The sequence below is a fragment of the Branchiostoma lanceolatum genome, chromosome 12, assembly GCF_035083965.1.
Source record: "Branchiostoma lanceolatum isolate klBraLanc5 chromosome 12, klBraLanc5.hap2, whole genome shotgun sequence".
Classification (NCBI taxonomy): Eukaryota; Metazoa; Chordata; class Leptocardii; order Amphioxiformes; family Branchiostomatidae; genus Branchiostoma; species Branchiostoma lanceolatum.
In genome coordinates, this window is record NC_089733.1 from 9,898,007 (window position 1) to 9,924,130 (window position 26,124).

General features: G+C 40.0%; 2 protein-coding genes across 2 annotated transcripts; one reads left to right on the forward strand and one right to left on the reverse strand.

Annotated features, from left to right (window-relative positions):
• Positions 1-976: 976 nt before the first annotated feature.
• On the reverse strand, positions 977-21,047 carry LOC136446020 (protein amalgam-like). Its single transcript, XM_066444288.1, has 10 exons — positions 20,468-21,047; positions 9,433-9,554; positions 8,804-9,029; positions 7,422-7,721; positions 6,682-6,838; positions 6,075-6,190; positions 3,848-4,072; positions 3,012-3,053; positions 2,269-2,451; positions 977-1,306 (listed from the first exon to the last, which is right to left on the reverse strand). Exons 1-10 carry the CDS (start codon positions 20,550-20,552, stop codon positions 1,062-1,064), a joined length of 1,701 nt encoding a protein of 566 aa, XP_066300385.1. The 5' UTR covers positions 20,553-21,047; the 3' UTR covers positions 977-1,061.
• A 2,414-nt stretch (positions 21,048-23,461) lies between these two features.
• LOC136446448 (tripartite motif-containing protein 2-like) lies at positions 23,462-25,801 on the forward strand. The gene has a single exon (XM_066444818.1). The coding sequence runs from the start codon at positions 23,592-23,594 to the stop codon at positions 25,770-25,772; it is 2,181 nt and encodes a 726-aa protein (XP_066300915.1). The 5' UTR covers positions 23,462-23,591; the 3' UTR covers positions 25,773-25,801.
• The last annotated feature ends 323 nt before the right edge of the window (positions 25,802-26,124 follow it).

A 26,124-nucleotide genomic window follows, 5' to 3' on the forward strand; every position in this document is an offset into this window, starting at 1 on the left:
GCATTCAAGTTAGTAACGGTCATCGAAAGCAACCGGCCACTTTGACGTCAGTAGCTCAAAATGACGGCATCAGAAGAGGGCATTCTTCCGTATGATTGGCCATGTTAGTAGAAACACAATTTAGTCATGAAAGTACGTTTTCAAGTGTAGCATTTTAATGAGACTGAAGGGTTCAGTCTAAGTGCCCATGCACGTTCGAAATCACTGACTGACAACTCAGGTTCGCTCATATCATCTGACCAAATAATTCAAAAATATTGCTTTCTCTATGGATAAGAAACAAATCTTGTCCGTTCAAATCTTTCATTCATAACTTGTTTAGTATATCTTGAATGTGAGCTTCAGTTGTTTGCACTAGGTACAAAACACATCGCTAATCTTGCTCAACAACAGATGATCAGAAATACAAACATTAGTGCTATACATAACGATTCTATCGTGTAAACACAGGCACCAAATCATCATTGAACGTCAAAGACAAATATTATCCTTACGTATGCCACCGTCTACGTAAGCTGCTTTCTTGGGTAGTTGATACCAGAATTCAACCCACAACTTTACAACATACAACCATTAACTCGTGTAGAAATTGTTGCTGTCTGTATGTAAGATACTGGCTCAGCCAGCGTTAACTATTGGCAAACCTTCTGCCGCGTAGTCAACCATTGTCTACCTACAATGTACGTCACAAGTACCGAAGTGTGTGTAGTACTAGATCGTAATGGCTATAATTGCCCAGTGTATCTATCGAGGCTTCTAGAAAGAGTTTTCGATTGTCCTTGCGATCTTACCTACTACTGTATCACTACACGGACAGTATGTAATATTCCTGTCATATCTAAACGTAAGAAAACATCTCTGCATACGTCCATCAAAAACTTGGACGTGTATGTGAAGTTTAACAAAAGCATCCAATTGTTGTCATCTAATTGGTCCTTTTTTTTACTTGAGCTAAAATTGTTTCTCTGAGACTTACTCGTTCAGGATCCAAAATGGCTCGTTCATTATCCCACAGGGCTTTGCGGCCAAGATGGCGGATGACTAAACTACTGCACTATAACCTATACACTGTGTTTCGCGACTTGCTTAGCCAACGTGTGCTTCTTTTCCTCTAACTTCAGAGTCGCCGCCATGCCTATCTTGTCGTACTTCTTCGTTATCGTTCCTCCTTCGTCGTGGATCTCGACTTGTAGAGGGAAGTTCTTATCGGCGGCCGCGCGAGATTTGAATTCGGCCGCGATCTTGCGAGACATGTCCCGCTGCTCTCGCTGCTTATCGTCGTTAAAGCGATTTTCGCCGACGAGATCTGAAAATAAAGCAGAAAAAATTAATGCCCGTGTGACACTTGTAACAAAAAATAGCTTCAAGGAACTGAATTTTCATGTTTGTTGAGGAGAAAAAAGAATACAAGACTTCGAGACGAGGTTAAGGAACACGAAACTCCAAAAGGTTGTGCTATTTTCCAATAGATATAAGTTTTAGGAATTAAGAAATGCATATTACTTAACAGTATACGATAAAATATCCATTAGCCCCGCACGCATTAGACCGATCGGTACTCCGTCAAACTCCTCAAGTACCCTCTAGGCCATATCTCAGAATGCAGCGCACTATCTGAATGTATGGCCGGGCTTGGAAATAGTACCATGAAGAAAGAAGAGGACAACCACTTCTGTACTCCCTTTTTAACAACAACAAGGCTTACTAAGGTATGCATCATACAATGCAAATTCTGTATATTTTTGTAGATGTTGACATATGGTATGGGGCTGCAATATCATTTTTGCACGACATCGCGACATAAATATAATGTCTTTTCATGCCTACGATGTTTGAAATGAAGCAGGGTTATGCCCGACTGAGGCTTAGGGTTACAGAGGGATTTTCCTTGTCACCGAAAAATATACTCCTACCTATTAGGTAGGTGTAAGGACTAGGGAGATATGCGGTCAAATTATGACAACAGAATGAGATAATTACACTTGTTAGAGAAGGGAATTATACTCGATTTCTCCTAATCGTATAAGCTCGTTCACCATCACGAGTACGCGTGCGCAAGGGCAAAGCCGAAGGCCCCTGTGCAGTTCTCGTCTTGTCTTGATTCGCAATACAATGTTCAGACGTGTTTTGTTTTGTCTCGGGGGGGGGGGGGGGGGCAACTTTGACATATTCCCTGCAATACATGTCGCTACGCATGCGTACTCCAAAAGGTGGGTGACCTTATTAATGCCGTCATTTACTGGAGTATAATATACTAGGAGACATTACCTTCAGGGTCAATGACCTCCACGTAGTTGGACGGAAACAAACCCAGCTGCCCGTTCAGATAGCCGAACCACCAGCCCCCATTTTCACCTCGGATGACCTCTATGACGTCACCGACTTTCAGGGTCAATTCGTCCTCATCCTGGGGAGTGTAACTGTAAATGGCGCGCACCATCTTTTTTCGACCTGCCGAAATAAAAGAAAAAAACGTTAACGTTATGGAGAATGATTGTAAATCAAAATTAGAGTTATTAGGACTCAAATGACTGTGTATCTCTGTTATGTTGTATCTGACCCTTACCCCTGCCCTCATGACCTCAATCGGAAAAGCCGCCTGCGTACGCGTGCCGATTTGAGCTTAACATGAGTAAACAAAGGTTCAAACAAACGAACAAACGTGTTCAGCTTGTCTACCTAGCTCTGCACCATGTATTGTCTTGTTGCAATAATCTAAAAAAAATATAATAAAGAGTAAATGTTTAGACTATGGTGCAGGACTTGTATGACGTTGTAGAGTGGATATGTGTCTTCTCACAAATACATATTGAGAGAGAGTCAGAGAGAGAGAGAGAGAGAGAGAGAGAGAGAGAGAGAGAGAGAGAGAGAGAGAGAGGGAGAGAGAGAGGGAGAGATAGAGAGATAGAGAGAGACGATGTTATGTACGAATATTTGAGATAGTGATTCCAGAGCTATCTAACATCCCTAAACGATAGCTAAGGTTACAAGAATACATGATTCATCGTTACCTTTGTCACTCCTCTCCTTAACATCGACCACATCTTCTTTCCCTACATTGAAAAAAGAACAACACACGAAGATCTTAGTTATTAGAATCTACACTTCGTACACTGGAAATCTTGCAAGACAATTTAGCTGCTCAGAGTCTAGAAATCAAGTATTCACGATTTATAGTATCTCAGTAGGATAAGGATATCGAGCTTGCCCGTGTATTTTCTCATCTTTTTTAAACCAACACCTGTGCACAGTTACACAGTAAGACTATTATTAGCGTAGGCGTCATTCATATCTCCTACAGGCCACGTAGCTATATTTAATAGTTACATCCTTTTATCATGGCAGGTTGTTTCGCCGCATCTATGGCAACCATTGTTGCTTACGCACTGAGTGCCGATTAAATTGGTTTAGTCTCAACCGGTCTCAACTAGTTACAACAAATACACGACTCACATGTACAGAGTCTAGGATTGTCTTGAAAAAAGGATATGTATGATTGTACATACATACTTATTGTATTTGTATAAGATGATAACAAGATAAGGAAAACAAATGTGTAAATGTGAATGTTCAACGGTCTCTTTTTAAAGATACCATGACACGCGAACACGTGACTCTAACCATAGGTCAAAGGTGACTTGAAGTCGGTACTGTCCCCCGTTTTCTTTCGCTAAAACAAAGTGATACAGCACGGTATCAAATCGTCTAATTGAATTCCGCGATATAATATAATATAACATAATATAATATAATATAATGTAATGTAATGTAATGTAATGTAATGTAATGTAATGTAATGTAATGTAATGTAATATAATATAATATAATATCGTAAACGTTTAAGAACCTGTCCTCTTCATGATCTCTGGCGGTTTCCCCCCAAGCCGCTTCTTGGCGAGATACTCAAACTCCTCCTTGGCAGCCTTGTAGTACATGGACATGTTCTCTCTCTCCCTGTCCTTCCTCCTCTTCCTGCGCACCCACACCGCCACAACAGCGACACATGCGACAATCAGCAGCGCTACAGCCACGCCGCCGACTATCAGAGCTGTGGACAGGCCGCCTCCCCCTTCTGTGTGTGTCACAGTTGTAACAAGAAAAAAAATATCACTGACGCACAATTATTACAAAAATGAAGAGAATGTGCCCGCACTGTACATGTGTATTCTCTATCGTGTTTGCAGTGTGGAAGCAAAGGGTTAATATTATCTATAACGCTAACAATACAAAACTAAAAAAAAACCCACACATTTCTATTAAAATCCCGAAACCCACATATAATTCAAAACGTGGGAGTATTCATCAACAGCTGCCTTCAAAGAAGTCAAACCCCTCAGTGATGTTTGCAGCAACATCAGATAAAGTAGTTCTATAGTCTGAACAGTTTCATACATTTTCAAACGTTAGTGCATCTGTTTACTACCCTGCAATTAGCCCTTGCGCATGAGTTTGAAAATGAAGTCACTATCATTATCATAAAGCTATGGCACCTTGTTACATTATGATGAACAGCATCTTTTATGGTTGATACCTGGCCATTGCAGTTCTTCCAGTTTCTAGATCTTCTTATAAATACCAGTGGTTTACAAAAATACTTAAAATCACCAAAAGTCGCTTATTAGGCCTTCACGAATCTCTAAATGTAAAATATTGAACAGTTACGAATTCTGTAAATTTGTCCAACAGCAATCCAGAAGTGGTGCAATGGACATGATCGGAGAGATGGTTATATTCCGATCACATAGATGTCGCCATAATTTCCTATCATTTCAAAATTCCCTGCGTTCCCGCATGGCCCTAATTCATGCCCGTCTGCCAGTTGGAGAAAATTGGCTCATTTGTGGAAAATAATTGGCGTCTAATTCGACGCCATTGTGCACGTGTTTTTGACGGATGGCGAAGGAAACGAAAACAGCGCCCCCTATCTACATGTGCAGCACCAAAAGCAGTTTGGGACCATCCGTTTTACGTTCTACACGGTATGACGTCCATTTGTTTGTATGCAAAAATACGACTGAATAGAAATTCAATATATGGGTTACAACGTATATGAACCACAAATCTATACACCCAACTACCTCACAAATTTGGTCACTGATCACTTTTAAATCTTGTTAAGAAACCTTTCATAATCACTTTCATCAATAAACGTATAGATTTTACAATTCATGATTGAAACGAACGGGGAGGGAGAGCTGCTATTAGATAAACAGCACCGCTCTCTGAACTGACGTAAAGAAAATATCTTCAGATTATCATAATAAAGATCTAAATCCCTCTCTCACAGCGCTGCGAATTTGTCCTTTTCAAGGGCGACTCTGCTTAATAATATACGCACCTTAATGGGTGTCGGTCATGTAATTGCTTAAGCCAAGCGTGCACATTCACGGCACTATGTAATAACTATCTTTATCTTTCCCAGCTTCTTTGACAACAATGAATGATGTGGTGCCTGTCTAGAATTCAGCGTTGCTTTAAATTTGCAAGTCGACGGGTTTTTAATGGTTATAAGTATTTACTGTGATAGCAAAATATTCCTGCTTCGATCATACATTCACTCACAACATGTATGATATACCTGATATCAAAGGTATAAAATGTAAAACATAAAGCATAGTGCATTGCTTAGAAAATACATTTGATGACTTGGTAGAAACAGTTTCTAATTTTTGTGTAGCATTACATTTTATGAAAATAAAAATGTAAATCATCATTTTACTCACATACGAACACACACGCGCGCGCGCGCACACACACACACACACACACACACACACACACACATACACACACACACACACACACACACACACACACACACACATACACACACGCACATACACACACACACACATACATACACACACACACACACACACACACTCATACACAGAAATATACACATAAACACACTCACACTCTCACACACACACGCACACACACACATATATATATACATACTTAAACTTCAAGTTCCACCGGTATTTGATAAACCTTGGGTGCTATTAGATATGTAGTTCTACCGGTATTTGATAAACCTTGAGTGCTATTAAATACATCACCGTGAGACGCACCTAGAAGTTTCAGGCGTATCCTTTTGGAGTCTGTCCTGCCAACACCATTCCTCGCAGTACAGATGTACTCTCCGCTGTCGTTACGTCTCACCACAGGAATTATCAGGGTGTTATTGCTGAATACAACATACATAACAGTTTGTTATTGTTGAATGTAACATACATTTCAGTCTACTATTATTGTTGCAATGACATATATATCATGGTGCTATTGCTGAATATAACATAGATATAAGTTTGTTATATGTAACTGAATATAACAGTTATAAGGGTGTATATAGGCTGAATACAATGTATCAGTGTGTTGCTGTTTTACATGTAAATATCAGTGGGCTATTACTTTATATAACAATAAGATATTACAATAAGAAAAAGAACGATTTCCATGCCTATAAGTCGGATCAAGGTTTGAACTGCGCATGATTGAGGTCAAAGATGATGACCCATAACTTCTTACCATGCTTGATATTGTTCAGACGTATTTTCTTAATGTCCCATTGGCCTTCAACTTTTAACCATTTTCAAATATTACTTAAAATACATCACGCTGCGTAAAACTATGTGCAGTTCAAACCCTGAATCAGCTTATTATGGTAACCCGTCTCACCCAGGGAGGGCCTTCATTCCTATGAGCGGAAGTGACCCCTCCTTAGACCACGTCACTTCCGCATGTGGGTTTCCGTCTGCAGCACAGAACAACTTGACCCCCTTGTCACCAACATAGACTCGTTTGGGGTACGTTACGTTGACTATTTGAGCTGGATCTGAAACAACGTCAACAAGCATATCGTAAACTATCACAAGTTCATAATACTTTATCAAAGTATCAGAGGAGTGAATCAATACAAGAAAATAATTGTTGAGAGGCAATTTGTATAATCATAAATGTAATCACTGTTCCTTTGCTGTCTCCTCGAATGACATAAAATGTGTAGACGTACTGTTTCTTGCGTTGTTGTTCATGCTGTTTCATTTAGTACAAAAACTTGAGTCTTTTTCTTTCTTTATGGACAACCGAATGCGATATTGATAGTGGTCATGAATAAATAATCATCAAATGTGCTGATAGCTATTAATCATATGCTAGGGATCAAGATTAAATATTTACATTCAAAGTCAATATCATATCGGTTAACATTGTTTTTCTTCTATCAGTTTTCTGGATCTCGAATAATACATTTTTTCTAGCATTTTAGCTCCTGATATTTTATGTGAAAATAAAATGAAATTATGACACCACAGGAACATCACTGAATCCCAAATTTGCAAAGAACAGACAAAGTAACCCAGTGTTTGTTTTTCTTTTACCTCATCCGAGTTTCACTTGAAAGAAAACTTTAAACTCACAAGAAACCTTCATGACCATGCTGTCTTCTACTGGCCCCGTCACGTGATCAGCGACGCATGTGTATGTCCCGGCATCCTCCTTGCTGATGTTCCTGATGACAAGGGACGGGAACACGGTGTTTCCGTCCTTGTATTTGGCACTGGGACCGCTCGCTGTTGTGTCTACGGGCTTCCTGTTCTTCAACCAATATAGTGACGTAATTTCCGGTTTGGCATTGGCAACAATGCAGTTGAGAGACACGTCTGTTTTGTAGATGGCCTGGTAGGGGTCTTGTGGTCCTACTGCTACAGTGGGCGGAACTGAAACAGCAAAAAGATATTAAATTTTATCCCAGGAACACAATAGTGAGTAGTGGATCTATAGACACTTTCTGTCACATATTTAGTGTTGATACTGCCCGTTTGCAAGCAGCGTCTTATAATGATAATCTTTATCTGTATTATTTTCAATAATTGATGTTTTCGATTGGTAAGGATAACGTTGTCAAGATAACGTATTTTTCTCCTGAATATAGCTCTGTGTGGTTGGCTATATTACATCCGCTCTTTTTGTTTTTGAATACATTGACAGACGCCATTTTGAAGACAACTAACATGAAGCTTATGTTTTATTCTGACTTATTTTTCGAAGACCGTACTATGGCAGAAACATCAGAAGAACGTTTTATTCAGTTGGCCTATTTTTGTACGTCAGCCCAGCCGTTTCTGACAGCAAATTGCAGATTGAAGTACGCTCGACATGAATAGAATCGTCCTTAAATGCAACCACTAATTCGATTTGAAGTATGCAGGGCTAAGATCGATTTTGTCGGTAATGCAGACGCCTTTCAGAGTGATCGTCGGTTCTGTTTCGTTGGCTGCCTCCCTCTGTGATAAGAAACTGTCTCCTTTGAACGATATTTGCGTACACCCCTTCTATTTCCAAGGTGAAACTGTAAAGCAAGGGAATCTGCTAATGCAACAGCAGGCACTATGGAACTGTGACTAAAGTAAGAAAATAATGATAGCTGTTTGGGAGTTTTTGTAAGCATGGAAAAATGTCATTTTAATCAAGGAAAGGTGACTCTGATACTAGCAGTGTATAACATTAGTTAGTCATTCTATATATTCTTTTTTTGTGTCAAGTGTCTGTGAGAAGGTGTGGTGGGGTTCTTCAACGGCAGTGGTTTAATTCAATCAACCCTGGTATCGAGATGTAACCATTTGACGTCAAGATATGAAAACAGCAACGTAGCGATAGGAAAAACAAGAAGTGTTGATACAGCCAGTCTACCCTCAACAGCAGGATAACAATAATGTACGGATTTTCCAACTATATGAAAACTATATGATAATGAGTAATTTGTACCCCGGAGCCATTGTTTTCATTGCTGTGTACGCACCTCGTACTTTAAGGTTGATAGTTCTCTCTTCTTGCCCCTCATTTTCCACGATCACTGTGATGGAGTACTTTCCTCCGTCCGTCTCTTCGACATCCTTGATGAGCAGCGAAGCTTGGCCGACCTTCTCGGCTCTTCCCGACAGTGGACCCATCGCATTGCCCTCTCCTTTCACGGGGTTCCAGAGATAAACCGTTGTTTTCCTCTCGTTATTTCCATCTGCGTCAATCTGGTAATAAAAATAAAGAAAAAGTAATTTAGAAATGACGTCATGGAATTGACAGTAGATTGTATCAATACACGTGCCACCCTAAGAAGAACAATAGTAAGACATCTCTTTCTAAGGTCGAAGTTTGATTATGAACACTTCAGGTGTGCATGTGTATCAATGGGTCTTTTTGAATAAAACTTTTGTAGCTATAATAGTTTATGAATGAAATAAAATAAACTACTTTTTCCGCATCTGAGAATACAGTGAGATATGAAAGTATAGTGGTGCAATTAAGTTATGAAATTGTATATGAAAATAGTAGTTATCCTTACTTATACAAATTAGACTGTATATAATGTTTCTTTGTTTGGTATAGATAACAAATCCGAGCAGTAAATGCAATTTTGATGGTCAGTAATACCTTCATCCATGTCAGGGCAATCAGCTGAGCTGTGCTGGCGTAGGAGGCCTCCAGAGTTACTGTCCCTCCAACCGTTGCTTCTACCATATTTGGGGCTGTCAAACCTGAAGCCGCCAAAGCACCTGGGCACAACAAGAATTAACAGGGATACCGTTTTTAAATGACGCCATATAAAAAACAAACTGTCTTCATTTTACTACAATTTCTGTGTTTTCCGACGGGAAAAAATTGAATTTCAGAGATCGCAGTTTTTCTTGCCAAAAACATATGATTTGCAGCCGATCAACCACGATATCCGACTACGCAATTAAGCGAGTTATTTGACCCTCATCTATTCTATACAAAGATACGATTTTTAATAAGATATACAGATATCAAGCAGATCACTGTTTCTTGTTTATTATACCAAGTCTGCATTTATTTGCGTTTCGATGACATCCCCTTGGTGGCAATAGAGAATGTGCCGCCATGTTAGATTATATTTGTATCATGTACATGTTGAAACATTGGCCCTGTGATATTCATTCTGTTAACCTGCTCTATTCTTATCACTCATCATTACACAGAAAGACGTCAGTGAGGGTACGCATTATCACTAATCTGCTACTTGTTTACGTTATAGAGTGCTTCCTATTCAAGCGCCGGAGCATTTTACAAGAATATGTACAAATAACACAAAGGGTAGATGAGACCCAAACCCCACCATGTTTCTGTTGCATGCAAACATGAGGGCACATCCCCCGTGAATGAGCAACACACTGACAGTCATCTTCGTTTTTGCGAAGGACTACCAAGTCAAGATGAGACCCAAAGGTCACGTAACTGAAGAAGCCCTGTGATCTCAAACTACTTTCCACAAGCCAGATATATTACACCTCGGCGCTCGTCCATTCATCTTCTTCGTAATTACATCCAGCTACCATGCTTGACCCTGAAGACGCTATGTATGGTGGGGATTTCCGGCTGTAATTTGCACGGACGGGTAAAATTCTCTGCCAATAGACCAGGTCTGAAATATTACGTTTGTGCGGTACAAAGAACGTGACGTTAATAATTAATGAGTATCAGACAGGGCAGACTTTTAGCGAATATCACTTTGCTGCTGTACGTGAATGCGAACGTTCTCTTTATATTGGTAAGTTGAGACCTCAACAACCGAGCTTGTGGAGATGTGGGTGAGTGATTGCAGCACGCCAGTACAGTTACGTGCCTCATTTAACACAGGGAGAAGTCTCGACATTGAGTGCAAGGTGTTGGCACTTGATCTCATGAAGGTGTACTTTTTCAAACGGTGTGAACCAGGTGCAAAGAATTCAGTATGCAACAATTACACACCCTTCCATATCATGGTATCAAACAGCATATTCGTACTCTATAGGTACGTATGCAAATTTTCTTCTTTTTTTTTAAAAATGACTTGAAAAATTTGCCACACTCAGTTTTCATTGTTAAAAAAGTTTTTGTTATACATAATATATGTGGGTCATACTGTCATTACTAATCATATAGTTTCTTATGTAAACTTAATAAACAGCTAACGACTAGGAAAATAGTTAAACTCAAAAGAGAAGTAACATTGAACAGTATCTACAAAAACATGCATGTGATACATCCATTTATTATCTACGTTTAAACTACGGTGACGATAAGCGATGAAGTTTTGCTTTCGCCTGGCCCCTATTGAACAAAAATGGGCAATCAACAAAGCCTATTGTACTAGTCCCCTCTCAATGGCGTGATCCAGCGAAGTCATCGACAGAGAGTTATCGCCTTTGTAAAAGTCGTCTGCGTTGCTAGGATACGAGAGATGGCTAACAATAGGTAGTCTGCTCTCCTGATATTAGGCGATTCATATCTAGATAATGAGACGGGACATAAACATATCATCTGCTTGTCGTGCGGATATAATACGATTTGATTTCGACACGTTGAGACTAAAATATGAGTATTTACAATAGTCATTATTTACTTCAGTATTTTCTAGTGCGATATGACTCTAGATATGTCAAGCATGTTTGTTTTAGAACATAGCAGAAAATAAGGTTAACTTAAATAAATGAATAAACATTTGAATAGAATACAACGGAGTAATGTTAATGTTAGTTATCGCCGGAGGTTCCAGGGGTTTACAGAGCATCATATTAATTCAAAGCATACTGCTAGGACCTTGCCAAAACACAATGACACTAATAGATGTATATTCATATTGATTTTGTGGCTTACCCCAAAATTGTATTAAAAAAAGTCACAAAAGTGAAAACAACCAACAATTTTCAACTAGGTCAAAATCAGCTGAGGAGTTAACAGTGGGAAAGAAGCACAAATTAAAATCACCCTACGGAAACGATATGTAACGATCGGTCCCTAGATCACTTCATCCCCCTGACATTTGCGACTGATCCCTCGGCAGTAGAAGCGTCAGCTGTGTTCGGCACAGAAGCCATTAAGGATGATAATCTCACAGCTGTCACAGGCGATTTGGGCAAATCTCACTTCATCTTCCAAGAACATGGCAAGCCACTCTGTACTTCAAGTTCTCAGGGAAGAAACGTTACATTTTCTTGGAATTTGTCCGCTCTTCTTGAACTGGCTTTCGCAAGAGCTCATAAAAATAATGATAAGGTCATTGGGTTTCTTCCGGCTATGAAAACAGCATTCTTCATAGACCGTTACGGCAGCTTTGTATCTATTGGATACGGCGTTCTCCATTAAATATCGATAAAATACTGATCTACACTGCAACGGTAGTAAGACAAGGTACGGTTTGTTCTACATGTGACTCGCGAAATACCTAACTTAAAACATACATAACATTTACATGTATTTCATGATCACATACATGTAAAAATGACTTCCCACCAACTACAGAAAATGTGTAAAATCGAAGTCTTCACTTTAGCTCCGTTCCAGTTCAAATAAGCCAATGGGGGATATGTTAATGAGGGCTTGAGTATGCTGTCGCTATGGTTACAAAGTATTGAAGATGACATTACCATATATGTAGTGTTACCGCGTCGATGCATATGACGAATGTTATTCATCATTGTGAAAACAGTAATCACATGTTACAACTCAAAGAAGAAGCAAAAATATTTCAGAAAAAAGATAGGTGATAATTCAAAAGCTTTAATGTGTGCTCTTGGTTGATGTATAACGTTATACTATACAGTATTTAAGTATATTAACTGCACTAAAAAAAAACGTATTTTTCCATGTCTAACGCAATGAACAAACCCCAAAGGTGGCCTCAGGAAATCTTTTTAGACCACAGTACGGAACGCTCCTGGAGTAGGTCGAGTTAGATAGATATCCTTCCATCAGTTGGAGCATAAATCATCTAATTCCAACAGCAGACTGAGGGAGAAAGAAGGCACACACGGTAATCCGTCTCTCACGACCTATTATGGACCTTTCAGGCATCTAGAGCGTTTAATAATACTCTCTTATCTAGCACGAATGTCTGCCTAAGAATAGTACTAAGCAATTACCATCATGACAGCCTCCTATTCAAAGTCTCCCGAAAGACGTGGATTATCTTGAATAGGGATTAAAATGGGAATAAAGGGAGAGTACAAGCATACTGATGGTTGTGCCAAACAAGAAGGTTTATACGGAAAAAAATCAATATGAAAAGGATCTAGAGTGTCTTCATTTCTAAGTAGTCAACTATAAAAGTACTGTTGGTTAACATTGTGCTAAACATTGGAAGAAAATAATTTTCAGGAAAGGCAAAAGGAGTTCCTTGTTCATTTTAGGATATAAATGTACATTGTATACATATAGACGTGCGCGCGCTATGTGTGTGTGTGTGTGTGTGTTTGTGAGTTAGATATACGTAAATGATTACATTCAGATAAATCATCTCTTCATTTGAAATAAGCAAATGTTGCTATCTGCCGATATTCATCAGATATATTATTGAAAGTGCATGAAGAAAAATACTGCGTTGCAGAATGTAATCATGATAGTTTCCATGTTTCATAAGTAATGTAGTCATGTTTATGATAAGGATTAGTTTACTGGTATGGTGACTTAAATGACTTTGTATCTCTGTTATATTTCATCTGACCCCTGCCTCATGACCTCAATGAAAAGCGACCTGCGTGCCGATTTGAGCTTCTCATACATAAACAAAGGTGCAAACAAATCAAACAAACAAACTTTTAGTACATTTTCTCGTAGAGTATCCATCTTTTCTTGTACTAAGTAATTTTGAATGTCCTTGTAGCTGATTGGTGCATTCATACGCATATTTTAACGTGTGCATAAACTCAACGCAGATAAGTAATCGATGTAATTGCTCATGTAGCGTGTTTTCCCAACGTAGGCTGTCAGAGAAAATCGTTAGTCGTGTCGCACTGACGCCTAATGGCGAAATGCTGCCACTGTTAACCAATGCTTACGTGGTGTCCGACACGGGCTACAGTATCTTTGATTTACAGGCGAACAAAACAAGAACGCCCCGGCCGCTTTCTCACACCTATTGATCAATTTATAACAAAAGAACGTCCAGATTTCGATTATCTATCATTTTTGTGGCACGTCAGAGTCGACATGGCTGTGGATAAAGCACGATATATTTGTTGCCATTGTTATTTGTCCTACTGTTCTTCTGAATAACCAAAATCATCTAAAGACTTTGAAATGAAAAAAAAAATCGCGTTTTTTAGAGAGGAATTTACGACGGGAACATAGTATAATAAACCACCAATGAAAAAGAAATATAAAAAAAAAGTCATAGTTCATCAACAGCTAATGTTGTTTCAATCTGAGTTTTTGTAATTTTTTGTAATTTTTTTTACAAAACCTACATTTTTGCACTCGACACTGTTAAGTGCTTGCATGTAATTTGACGTAAAATTGAAATGGCAGACGACTTACAGTTCCAAGATGGCGGCGTTATATTCTACATTTATTATCATTAGACAGGAATATATTACTTGAATATGTAATCATATTAATGGTGACTGTCAGTAGAGAAATTAAGCTGTGTTTTTCTTTCCATAAAACATGCAAGGAATGATGTTTTCAAGAATGTAATGAGTTATATGTAGGGAATTCAAACTGCGGAACATTTGGTACATTTCCTGCATTCATATCATGCTTAATAAATGGGAATCATAAAGAGAATAATTGTGTTCAATGGTGGATATTACCTCGGTCATCATGATAAAATGAGCCAATTTCTATGCAAATGAAGTGGATTGACGGTAATTATGGTAGAATTTCCATGATCTGTAAAGATTTTTCTCTCTCGTTCCTGGATAGAATTTTCAGATACTTTTTACAAACCACGGTAGTTTTTTTATTGATTTAAAGATATATGGAACAGCTGAACTTTGCAGAACGGTCGGACAACGATGTTGAGATAAAAACATGGCGAAAGGTCAGCCTCTTTATAAGGAGCTGAAAGGTCAAAGGTCATCAATAAACCGTTTGTTTGAAGAAGCCGACTGGAACATTATAGATTATTCTGTTTGAATTGGCTATGAATTGCAATGTGACCTTTGGGAATAAAACTATGCCGGGATAGCAGAAATACTTCTCTGTCGGGGAAAAGACTTTTTACGTTCGACAATCATTGACATATGAATTAAGATTGACGTATATAAAGACAATTCAAACTCTACAACTGGATGAAATTCGGAGATTTGATTCCGAGTTTGAATTGTCTTTATATTTTGTTTACCTGGATGTCTAACCTTCATAAACGTATCTGAGATGGACGTAATGTGAATAATGGTGAAGTTATTACATGGATACAGCAAATTATAATCTTGCATAAAACATATCATAATTTTACATAAAATGTGAAGATCGATGAATTCTTAAGTTACGTTATATCCTCGACCTAGATTGCTCAAAGCACTAGAATATGCAATGACCTGTTTTATAGGTGCTCATTATACAATACAACATGTCATTCATTGCCTATTAGGCTTGGGACATACCGATATGTCGTTTGCTTCTTGTGAATCTAAGAAAAACAGTTTACCCGTGTCTCCTGTAGTTTCTTTGTCAGTCACCAAATTTGAAACACCTTTAAAGTAAGTCTAAACAACGATGGGTTCAAAAGCAATACCGGCTGAAATGTTGTGATATTTTCCACAAGAAATTAGAGTCTTCTATCGACGTTTTGTGACCATCCCCGGCCCAGTGTCCCACAAAGAAGAAGATCACCAACAATCAAAGGGCAAATGAAATGCCATTTGCAATCAGACAATAATTGAAAATAGAGACCCTATTTGCCATTATATGGGACGGGATTTCTTCAACTCGAGCAACAGGATTTTCTTCCCGGGTAACCTCGAAAACAGATGAGCATACAAACGATTTTTTTCCGTTGTTATAGTATAAAAACAGATATTCAAATCGATAAAATCGTTATGCATAATCTTTTGATCACATGGAATCAATATGTAATTTTTGTAGATGTGCAAAAATGACACCTTAATTCCATACCATTCATATAACGAGTCAAAATTTCCATATGCTTTATCATCAGGCTTTTATCCGCTTCCAGAGAATTTTTCGCTGTAGTTTAACGAAAAAATGAAATAATTTTTACGTTCATGCTTCACACAGCAAGTGTTCTCATTAGCATTCAGCCCACTATTCTATGCATGCTCCCGCATTGCTATATCGGTACCGATTTGTGAATAGTTCGATTAAATCCTTTTTCCTTCAACAGTTGCAAAACTAGAGCGATAAAGAATTCATAATCCAATCGTCACACTTGTAGAAGACCCTTCAAGCGTAGACGGAGGAATAAACGTAACAGATATTGTTGGGGGGAATTTAAGAGTTTGCAACGAGGCAATCCTTTTTGAAGCAGCTGCAAGTCAGAGATAGGCGCCGGCAATTCATCCTGCCACGCAAAGAGGATAGTTTACGACACGGTGTGACACATTTCTGATTCAGATTTGGGGGGCCATCAGTTATTAGTGCTTTTAGTAGACGTGATTGAAATGGGGCTCCGACGGGATGTAAACGGAACAAGAGTCACTAAGTCGACCCAGTTTGCTGTACGTTTCGCCCGCCTCTACCATTAGACTTCGACAGAGATGTGGATTCATAACAGATTACTTCGTAAGACGGTTGGAACATTTCTCTTCTGATTTAAGGCATTCTCGTCCTGCAAAGAAATCTTCGAAAACAATTAAGATAGTAGTTACCTAATCATACCGAGGTCTATTGAACTACTGGCAACATGAAATAATAATAACCTTTATGATATCAGGTTTTGCATACATGAAGTATATCGTTCGAGTTCATCGGTATCACACAATAAATATCGTTTGCACTTTTCAAATTAATGATTGAGCTAAAACAGTTCACTTTTTTACCTTCTCTATCAATTCAGAATCGATTAGGGTGTTGTACATAAGGAAATCTTGCAAAACCGACTTCTTCACACGAGCTGAACATCTTCAGCCTCTACTATAAGTGCTGCGAATCTTAGGACACACACACACACACACACACACACACACACACACACACACACACACACACACATACAAACATACAAACACACACACACACACACACACACACACACATACAAACACACACACACACACACACACACACACACACACATACAAACATACAAACAAACACACACACACACACACACACACACACACACATACAAACATACAAACAAACACACACACACACACACACGTCTTTGACGGAGACAGGTAATCACATGTTGGTCTGCTTCTGCGCATGTCCAATGGCCTACATTTTTTCGGGGTAATTTCTCAATCTTATTCCGACGACCAAGTAAAGTTAATAAAAAATGATCGGGAGACTGCTTTGTGTTCAATATTCGTAATATCCATTTAAACCCTAGGACATCTAAGAATATTCAAGGACATGAAATATAAAATAAAGCAATAAAAGAATGAAAACATAACCACTGGCCGGCACAGTCATTGTAGGGGAGGAAACTCTACTCCTTACCTTGTACAACAAAATCATTAGATAAGCTACCTCAGTTGTGATGTAATGATCCAAGTTACAGTTGATAGATCCACCCACTCGCACATGTACTCTGTATGGAACTTTGTTGTTACTATCACAGCTGTCGCTACATTCTCTATGTTTTCTTATCTAAACAGTAGATAGCGATGTACAAGAATCTAACGTGCCACCCTACAACGTAGTTCTTACTTTGCTCGCTTTGAAAACAACTCCGGAACCAAACTGTACATAAACTGCAGCGTGTTATAGATATACACATGAAAGCTTGCCCCCCTCCCCCTAGGAAAACTCGTTAATACCATGCCATTTGCGATCAGCAGGTACTCAAAGGTTAATTCACTTGGGGGATCACGCAGGGGATTCGGAGTTAACAGCTAGAGACTGTGTACCGTCTGGCACAGGCACGGCGGTGTAGGGGGAGGGGGGTATGTTTGGTATTTGTACTAATAGAAAAAAAAAGATATTCTATTGGTTGCTATTCAGATGACAATAATGGAATAATTGCCTGCAAGCAAAATAGGCTCCGTACATGGAATATGATAATACAGCACTGCCTTTCTAATGCAGTTTTATTGTTTCGCACCATCTGTTTTTTCTTTCTTTGGTAAACCTTGCCGTAACTGTTTAACAGTTATTGCCCATCAATTTAGTTGCAAATTGGGTTAGGAACAAAAGGTTCTGAGTGTACTGAATGCACCTCTTTTTTGTTCGTCTAGTCTGCTCCATCTGTCAATCATTTTGTAGGTTACGTCATAAAACGTCGCTCCCTTGAAAAAACTTGAAAATGTACAAAATAGCTCTGGTTGACACTTATGTTTATTATACTGTGGATATTAAAATAAAGATGATGAAAAAAAACACGTCACTCCCATACGGTTGTCCAGTACTCTATTCAAACAGCGATAAATAGACCAAAAACAGTCAACCTATCTTTGTCAAAATACTCTCCTTTTCGGCAATGTTTGCGCACTTTTAAACCCTGAGTTGTATAAGCCTAGTTTGATTTCAATGCTTACCAGTATATCTAGTAAACCTGGTTTGAAGCTTAGATGTTTTAAAAGACTGATTTAAACAGGATTTCTAAAGGTTGACGTGAAACCCCGTAATGCGATAGACCGGCCCAGTTCTGGGATCATCGATGTCGACTCACGAGTGAGTAACGCTCTATTTTAAGAAAATTGGTATAGATGGAATACATCAAAAGAGCCACTAACCGCCTAGCCCCAGGGGAGCTCTAGGGGAAAAACCTACATGTAAGCATAAAAAACAAAGTCTGCCATCTGTGTGAAAAGATCGAACGTAACTTCCCTTCCAAATATACACCGTTAAAACGTCGAGTAGTATCATATGTTGGGCTTTTAGCTTCGCAAACATGGAGACATTTGTTAATACAAATGATACACTACTTAGAGCTGTTTTTTTTTGCTTTTACGTAAACCCAAAGAACAAAATACAATATTCAAAGAGCGAGTATGGATGTCCTTTTGTTTTCTAAACAAATTGTGTCTTTGACAACATGCTTTGTATAATGATTGATGTGTGCTAAAATAGCTTTCGAAGAGAGGAATTGTGTCAATTACATTAGTCCTGATAATGTTGATGTTAGACATCTGTTTTTCATACATGGGGGGGGGGGCGCTAGGAAAAAAAAGAAGCATTTACGCCCAAAAGCCCAACTGGATATGATTTTGGAAACTTTCAGACGTTTCAAGTAGCATCCACTACTTTTCGTCAGTGACACTGAGTACGATTTGTCGAACAGCAGGTTTTTAACCACGAACTATGAATTGATATGCAACTAAAGTGAAGACAATTTTTGATAGTCCAATAAGACGAAAATGAGAAGCAATTATTTTGCAAACGTCAAACTCGCTTTCTAGTGTTAACAATCCTTCAAACGACGAATATTCAAAGCAAAAGAAATTGTGAAACACCAAGCTTCACTATTTTTTAAAATATTCGTCGCTATCAAGTTTATAGAGAAATCAAATAGATGATTTGGAAACATCAAAATATACATCATATTTCAATCATACCGGTAATTAAAGCAGCTTTACAATGTAAAACTATGGTACGACAGCAAAAACATGCCAAGCGTTATTCTGAATATATTACAGTGGTCTATGCTAATGTTTATACCCGTGACACTATTATTGTAGTCATATCCCTAGGGGTCATATGAAGCAAACACAGCAAAATATCAGAATTTGATTATTACTAACAATTTTTATGAGGTCGATCGTAGTCGTTTGAATATCCCAATATATTCAGATATCTAAAATTAATAATCTATCAAACTGTAGGAAGGAAACAAATAGAAAAATAAAATAAAAAACACGAGTCAATTGTAGTTTTTCTTCCATCAAAACTTCTGTTCAAAACGTCAATATTCCGGTTTGTATTTGAAATATTCTGAGTAGGACAAAGTCTAGCCTAGTGCACTATTTTGTCGTGAGATTATTCATAATTATTTGGCAATGAGTAAAACTGCATATATTACCCGTCCTTTGCACGTTGATTGGAAATTGATATATTTTCAGGGCCTATATGTTTTCTGTCGTTTGTTCAAAGTACACAGGACAGCTTTCACAAAAGATAAAAATCGACGCCCAACATCAGAATATTCAGGCGGTGTCTCTAGTTGTTACCTTTGATATCGGTGAGGGATGTTAAGTCACTTTATAGCCGTGTGCGATTAGCGCAAATGAAATTAGATTCGGAACGATCCCTTCTCTACCTCAAGTACAACCAACGGACTGAGATTTCTGGCCTATTTTCGCTTCCCAATACCTTTGTCGTATAGGACACTGCTCGTCGTAGAGAGTGTGTGTACCCATGAAAAGATTGTGGAGATGTTTTTCTGTGAATTTCGTAAAACGCGACCATAAATATCTGGCGATGTAACATCCTTTTCGAAATCAAGGCGTTGCCCTTTCATATCGGACGACAGAACAACAAAGACCAGGAGTCGAATTTCTACCATATGTAAGCGTGGAGACAAACAGTGGCAGATAGACTGGGGTAGAACAAAGGTTGGACTAACCTGGGATTGTTCCTATCGCGGCACAGAGAAGGCCGAGTCCCAAGACCCTCGTCATCGGTGCCATATTATCCTCTTGTTTGTTCATCGGCCTCTTGGCGCACGGCGTTCGCCCGGGCCCTACCTCCGCGCCCTCCGTCACTCCGCTGCCACTGCCTCCCTCAGAAATGACCGAGACCTCGGAGCTGAGAAAGCGGCATGGTTTCACCGGCCCATCCTGTCCATCTGGTCGGTAGAACACCGGCTTTGCCCCGCGGACAGACCACTAGCGAACCCCCAACGGCCTCGCCTCCCTGTCATCTCCCGCCGCCCGAATGAGATTGTGTAGCCCTTTTCAGAACGGATAAGGTATTTCTAATTGACGGAGAACACCGCTGATAGCGAAAGTGTCCTCTGCGCGTGGAAAATAAGTCGGAGTATCGGCGGAACGGCTATCTCTGCGAAACACGCGGACGTCTGAGCGCATTAAGCCACGTTTTCAAGCCGCAGGAGCCACGCTTCGCCTCGCCGGGTGCCAAAATATTTTCCCGGTTATTACATGGTTCGATACACGGCTCTTTTAATAATGTCTCCCTCACGCAGGTGCCTAAGCCCGTGCGTATCATGAATTATTCACGACGCGCCTGCGCCAATTTAGTCCGATTATGGTAAAATCGAAGGCGGTGCGGTGTTTTTCACGCCCGGTTCGCCGGCGGGAGAAGCGGCGACTGTCGGGGCCGTCTGTCCGAAAGTGTTCCGTAACTTGAAGGCTCGTGGGACTTTGGGTTACTTATGGTTGTTCAAAATTAAAACATGTGTGCGTATCGTAAACACCAAATGCTCTGACAAGCCACAAGGCAGATCGCCATTTGTAATTGTAATCCAAAGATTAAGGCAATGAATTTCCGAACGATCGTTATCTATCCAACAGCTTAACTGTCTTCTCTCTCTTCTAGTTAGTCAAAACACCACGTGCACATCTTTTAAGTTTACAATTTGAAATTTTGCCGTAACCAAAGATTTTAAGTGCTACATTGGAAATCAATTGAACAGAAAAGAAACTGCGATAGATTACCGATTGGTAGATGCATGTAACAATTGCAACATATAAATATATTTTCACCTCATTTGTAATACATGTATTTTTATATGAATATACGCGACGTATACGAACCCCCACAGAGTCACAGACATTAGAACACCTTGCGTTAGTAGCGCCCGTAAGGTACACATTATTATGCATCTGGTATTTTGATGATGAAGAAGGATCGACCATATGGCGAATACCGCGCATGTGATGTTGTGATAATTTTACCCAATATTACGGGGTTACGACGAGGTTTCCTCGCTATAACGTAAACCTGTTCTGACGCGGTTTGCATGAACTTAACTCAACTAGTATCAGCCTCACAGTTGAGCTCCTGGTTCCAATATTTGCTAACTGGGAGACCCCGGGTCAATCCTGGGTAGGACATTGGTTGAGGCTGCACCCGTCTTTCGGAAGGGACGTAAAATTGGGGTTCCGTGCACGTGTATGAGGAGGTGCCTCGAGCACGTGAATGGGGAAGGGCTAGCAACCCCTCATCTTGAAAATATACCCTGCTACTGAAAAAGCAAGGCTACCACATGTGCCACTTCCGACTACGAGGGTCTGAACGAACGAACAAACGAACGAAAGAATGAACGTACATATGAGACATATCATGTTTACCTTTAGAATGGTATACATTGGGAAGTATATCAAAGAATGTCTAGACGTTAGAAACTCCTCCAATGATTGTAAAATCCCATTGTCATCCCATACTACTACACCATATTGTATAAGATAGACGGATTAGCCCAACAGAATGTTATCTATGTACCAGTGAATGCCTTGCTTTGTACCTTGTACAATTGTTGTGCGATAAAGTTATTATTATTAGTATGGATGCTTGTGATCAACGTCATCATTGCGTGCATGTTAGTCTGTCTGTCTGATTGTTTGCATTTTGTATAATTCTAATGCTCTGCTGAGAAGCTTAAGATTTCGTGGGAAGAGCTTGATACCCACAGCATTGGTGCGCTCTATAATTAGCCCGCTGGGTTTCAGGAGCATATGGAATCTCGTTAAGTCTGCATATTTGTATGGAAATAGCTTATTACTGAGGATCTTATTATGATGTTGTCGTGAGATGTGAAAGGTGAATAGATAACAACGCCAAAAAAAGAAAATTATTATTCGAAAATATATTAATAACTGTGAAATTATGTATGAATATAAGGTGAAGTGAAAAATATTGTGGTACTATATATGATTGGTTTCATTATCATGATCAACCCACTTATCTACGTCATGTATTCCTGACAGGGTTTTTAAAAATGTTTTCTTTTTGTCTGGTGTGTATCTTGAACTTACCAGTTCGGACATGTGACTTGCCCTTTGTTCGGCTACAGCCCCTACACTCTCTATAGCTCCTTTGAAAATCGGACAAGAATGATCCTATATAGAAACCCTGTTGTGCGGCTGAAATCCCTGCTCGAACCGCCAGGGCAAGACCTACTCGACGCATTTTGGTTCTTTTCTCGTGGGGTTGAACAAAAATGCCGTCGGGTCTGTCTTTAAATTTCGGCACTTTCAGCATGTGCTATTTCGAGTGACGCAAAGAACTTACGAATAGATTTAAGAAAGCAACAAAATAGGATATATAGATGTTATTAAGAATCAATTAATACTCTTCAAACTTTCAATTTGCTTTGAACCGTTTTTCATAATCTCCAAGCATAGAAACGGACAGCTAGGAAATTCGTATCCTCCCAACATCTGCTTGGAGATTAGTTTTTTTGCAAAGAACTAAAATTCAACGAGAGCCAGTCGTGACTTATTTCATGAGACAAAACCGGAATAGCAATGTTTTGCAATTTTACAGGGAAGAAAGGTAAACTTTCACGATGAAAAAGCAAGAGAGCGATTAAGTTTACCGCGTCATAGTAAGAAGTTTTTGGGGTTCAGAGGTCGTCGTTGGTGACCTCTGCCCCGTAACTCCTCATGACGTAATCGCTGTGAAAGGTTCATGTTATACGGAAGCGAGGCGACTCACAGACTCATCGCAAAGGAGGCTACAACAGCGAGAACTGTGGCTTGACTACTTCTGAATGAACGTTTAACACTATGGCGGGTAAGGTTAAAGGATCTGTCGACTTTGACGAGCAGTTTCTGACGTGCCCAGTCTGCATGCTGCATTTCCGGGATCCAAAGGTCCTGCCATGTCTGCACACGTTTTGCAAGGAATGTCTCCAGCGTTGGACCACGAAGCAACAACAGCCGCTTGAGTGTCCAACCTGCCGCACACAGGTCAGTCTACCAGACCAAGGTGTGGACGGACTCAGGGGCAATTTCTACGTCAACAGCCTTCTAGATTTCGCGGCGGCGAAGAAAGGGGCACAACCGGGTGTGGCGTGCCATGTGTGCGAGGGAGGTCAAGATGGGGTTAAGTCGTGGTGTGCGGATTGTGCCGTCCTACTATGCGAGTCTTGTGCCAAGATGCACTGCAGAATCCCTGCTCTAAACGACCACAAGATTGTCCCCCAAGAGGCTATGAAGACAAAGAATGACATGGAAAAGTTTCGACGCAAGAAACACTGCAGCAAACACAGAAACCAAGAGCTGACGTTCTACTGCAAAAGTTGTGAAACCTTGATTTGTACGGCGTGCACGGTGATCGACCATCGGCCGGGTAAGGATCACAACACCGTAGAAATTTCCCCTGTAGCTCAAACGAAGAAAGAAAGTCTGGAAAGTCTTATGGAGCAACTTACTCCGCGGCTTAAGGGAATCCACGAAGCCTTGGAGGAGATTGACAAGGAAAAGGCGAAGCTGCCGATTTCCAGGGAAAAGGCTACCGACGAAGCCACAACATACTTCCGCCATCTTGTCGACATTGTCAAAATACAGGAGGCAGAAACTCTGGCTCAAATCGACACAACTTGTCAGAAGATTACCAAAAGTTTGGACACACAGAAATCGGAATTGGAGTTTGACGAGACTGGAATGAAAAATGCATACGAGTTCTGCAAACAAGCGGTGGAACACGGAAGTGACGTACACATCGTGGAGGTCGAAGGTCAAGTTCAGAAGAGAGTAGAGGATCTACTTGCCAAGCGGACCGACATGACGCCACGACTTGGAGAGGTCGACTTCGTGAAAAACACCAACGTTACTGACTTCGAGAAACAACTTACCAAGCTAGTCGGTGTAGTGGCGAAGCGTATGGTAGACGTGTCGAAGTGCACCGTAGTTGTTAAGCCTGCTGTAGTAGGCTTTGACAACGTTTGCCTTCTAAACACGAATGACAAGAATGGACAGCCGTGTCACGTAAGATGTGAAGACATCACAGCCAACTTAAAGGACTCTCTAGGAAAGCTGGTACAGTCACAGTTAGAACAGACAGGAGAAGGCACGTGGGAAATATCGTACATGCCACATGACATAGGTAAATATGTGTTAGAGGTCACGGTGAAATCGCAACATTTGGCAGGTAGCCCTGTTGGCATTACCGTGCAGAGTAGGAACACACCAGTGTTAGCTATTGGACGGGCGAGGAAAGTGAACAAGCCGGTAGGTGTAGTAGTCGATAAGGACGGCAACATTGCAGTAGTGGGGCAGGGGAACAAGCGTGTTTGGGTATTTGATGTAGACAAGGGCCACTTTTTAAAGTCTTTCTCAGTTGAAGGTGAAGGATCATTCGATATTGATGTGGACTCAAATGGAAGGTTTCTTGTGACGTCATGGGGTGGAAGTTGCGGAATAAGGTGTTACTCTCAGGAAGGCAAACTTTTGAACACATTCAAACCTAGCTGCATGACATGTCCATACGGCGTAGCTGTTCTGGAGGATGGTCGCATAATTGTGGCGGACAAATATCAAAAATCCTGTCTCCTTCTGCAGCATGACGGGAGTCTCATCCGGGAAGTTGGGAAGAGACTTTTCCAAGAACCATGGTTCATAGCTGTAGATGAGTCACGTGACTTGTTCTACGTCACAGACAATAGTGCACATGTAGTGTCTGCGTTTGACCTTACGGGAAACCACAAGTTCACGTTCGGCAAACAAGGCCAAAATGACGGAGAGTTTCAAAGTCCATCAGGTATAGCACTAGACCAATCAGGTAACATCATTGTATTGAACCGTGATGACGGCCGTCTGCAGGTGTTTGGACCTGACGGCACGTTCAAACAGAAAATTGCTACAATTCAGGGAGGAGAATCTTACGGAATCACAATGACTCCTGACGGCTGCATAGCTGTGGCACGCTTGTATAGGCATTGTGTAGAGAAGTACAGGTACAGCTGATGACTATCTTTAATGGCTTACCTGATTTTCTTTACCAAGCGAGTTTACATTGTACAGTTATTGATTTGTATCATGTTTAAGTAGGAACAAATACCAATAACATCATATCCAAGTGAAGTAAAGAGAATGGCGTGAATGCAACTGCTCGGTATAGCGTATTGACGAAGAATGAATAAAGACAAGTTACGTATTCTGTCTTCTTGCCACTCGTTTTTGGTCCCGAGTGTTTGTGTATTTGTTTATTGGTTAACGACATATTCCCAAGACGTACTAGATTCTAATGATACTTGGAAAATGGTCAAAGAACTATTTGATATTTTGCTCCCTGTTGATATTAACCTACAGCACGTCG

Bases quoted from the DNA above. Each gene is read 5' to 3' on its own strand.
- LOC136446020 (XM_066444288.1), bottom strand. From the start codon at position 20,552: ATGAACAAACAAGAGGATAATATGGCACCGATGACGAGGGTCTTGGGA. The intron at 9,555-20,467 runs GTTAGTCCAACC...TGTTGTGCCCAG, and splicing joins CGCGATAGGAACAATCCCAG to GTGCTTTGGCGGCTTCAGGT. The intron at 2,452-3,011 runs GTAACGATGAAT...TTATTTCGGCAG, and splicing joins TAAGGAGAGGAGTGACAAAG to GTCGAAAAAAGATGGTGCGC.
- LOC136446448 (XM_066444818.1), top strand. From the start codon at position 23,592: ATGGCGGGTAAGGTTAAAGGATCTGTCGACTTTGACGAGCAGTTTCTG.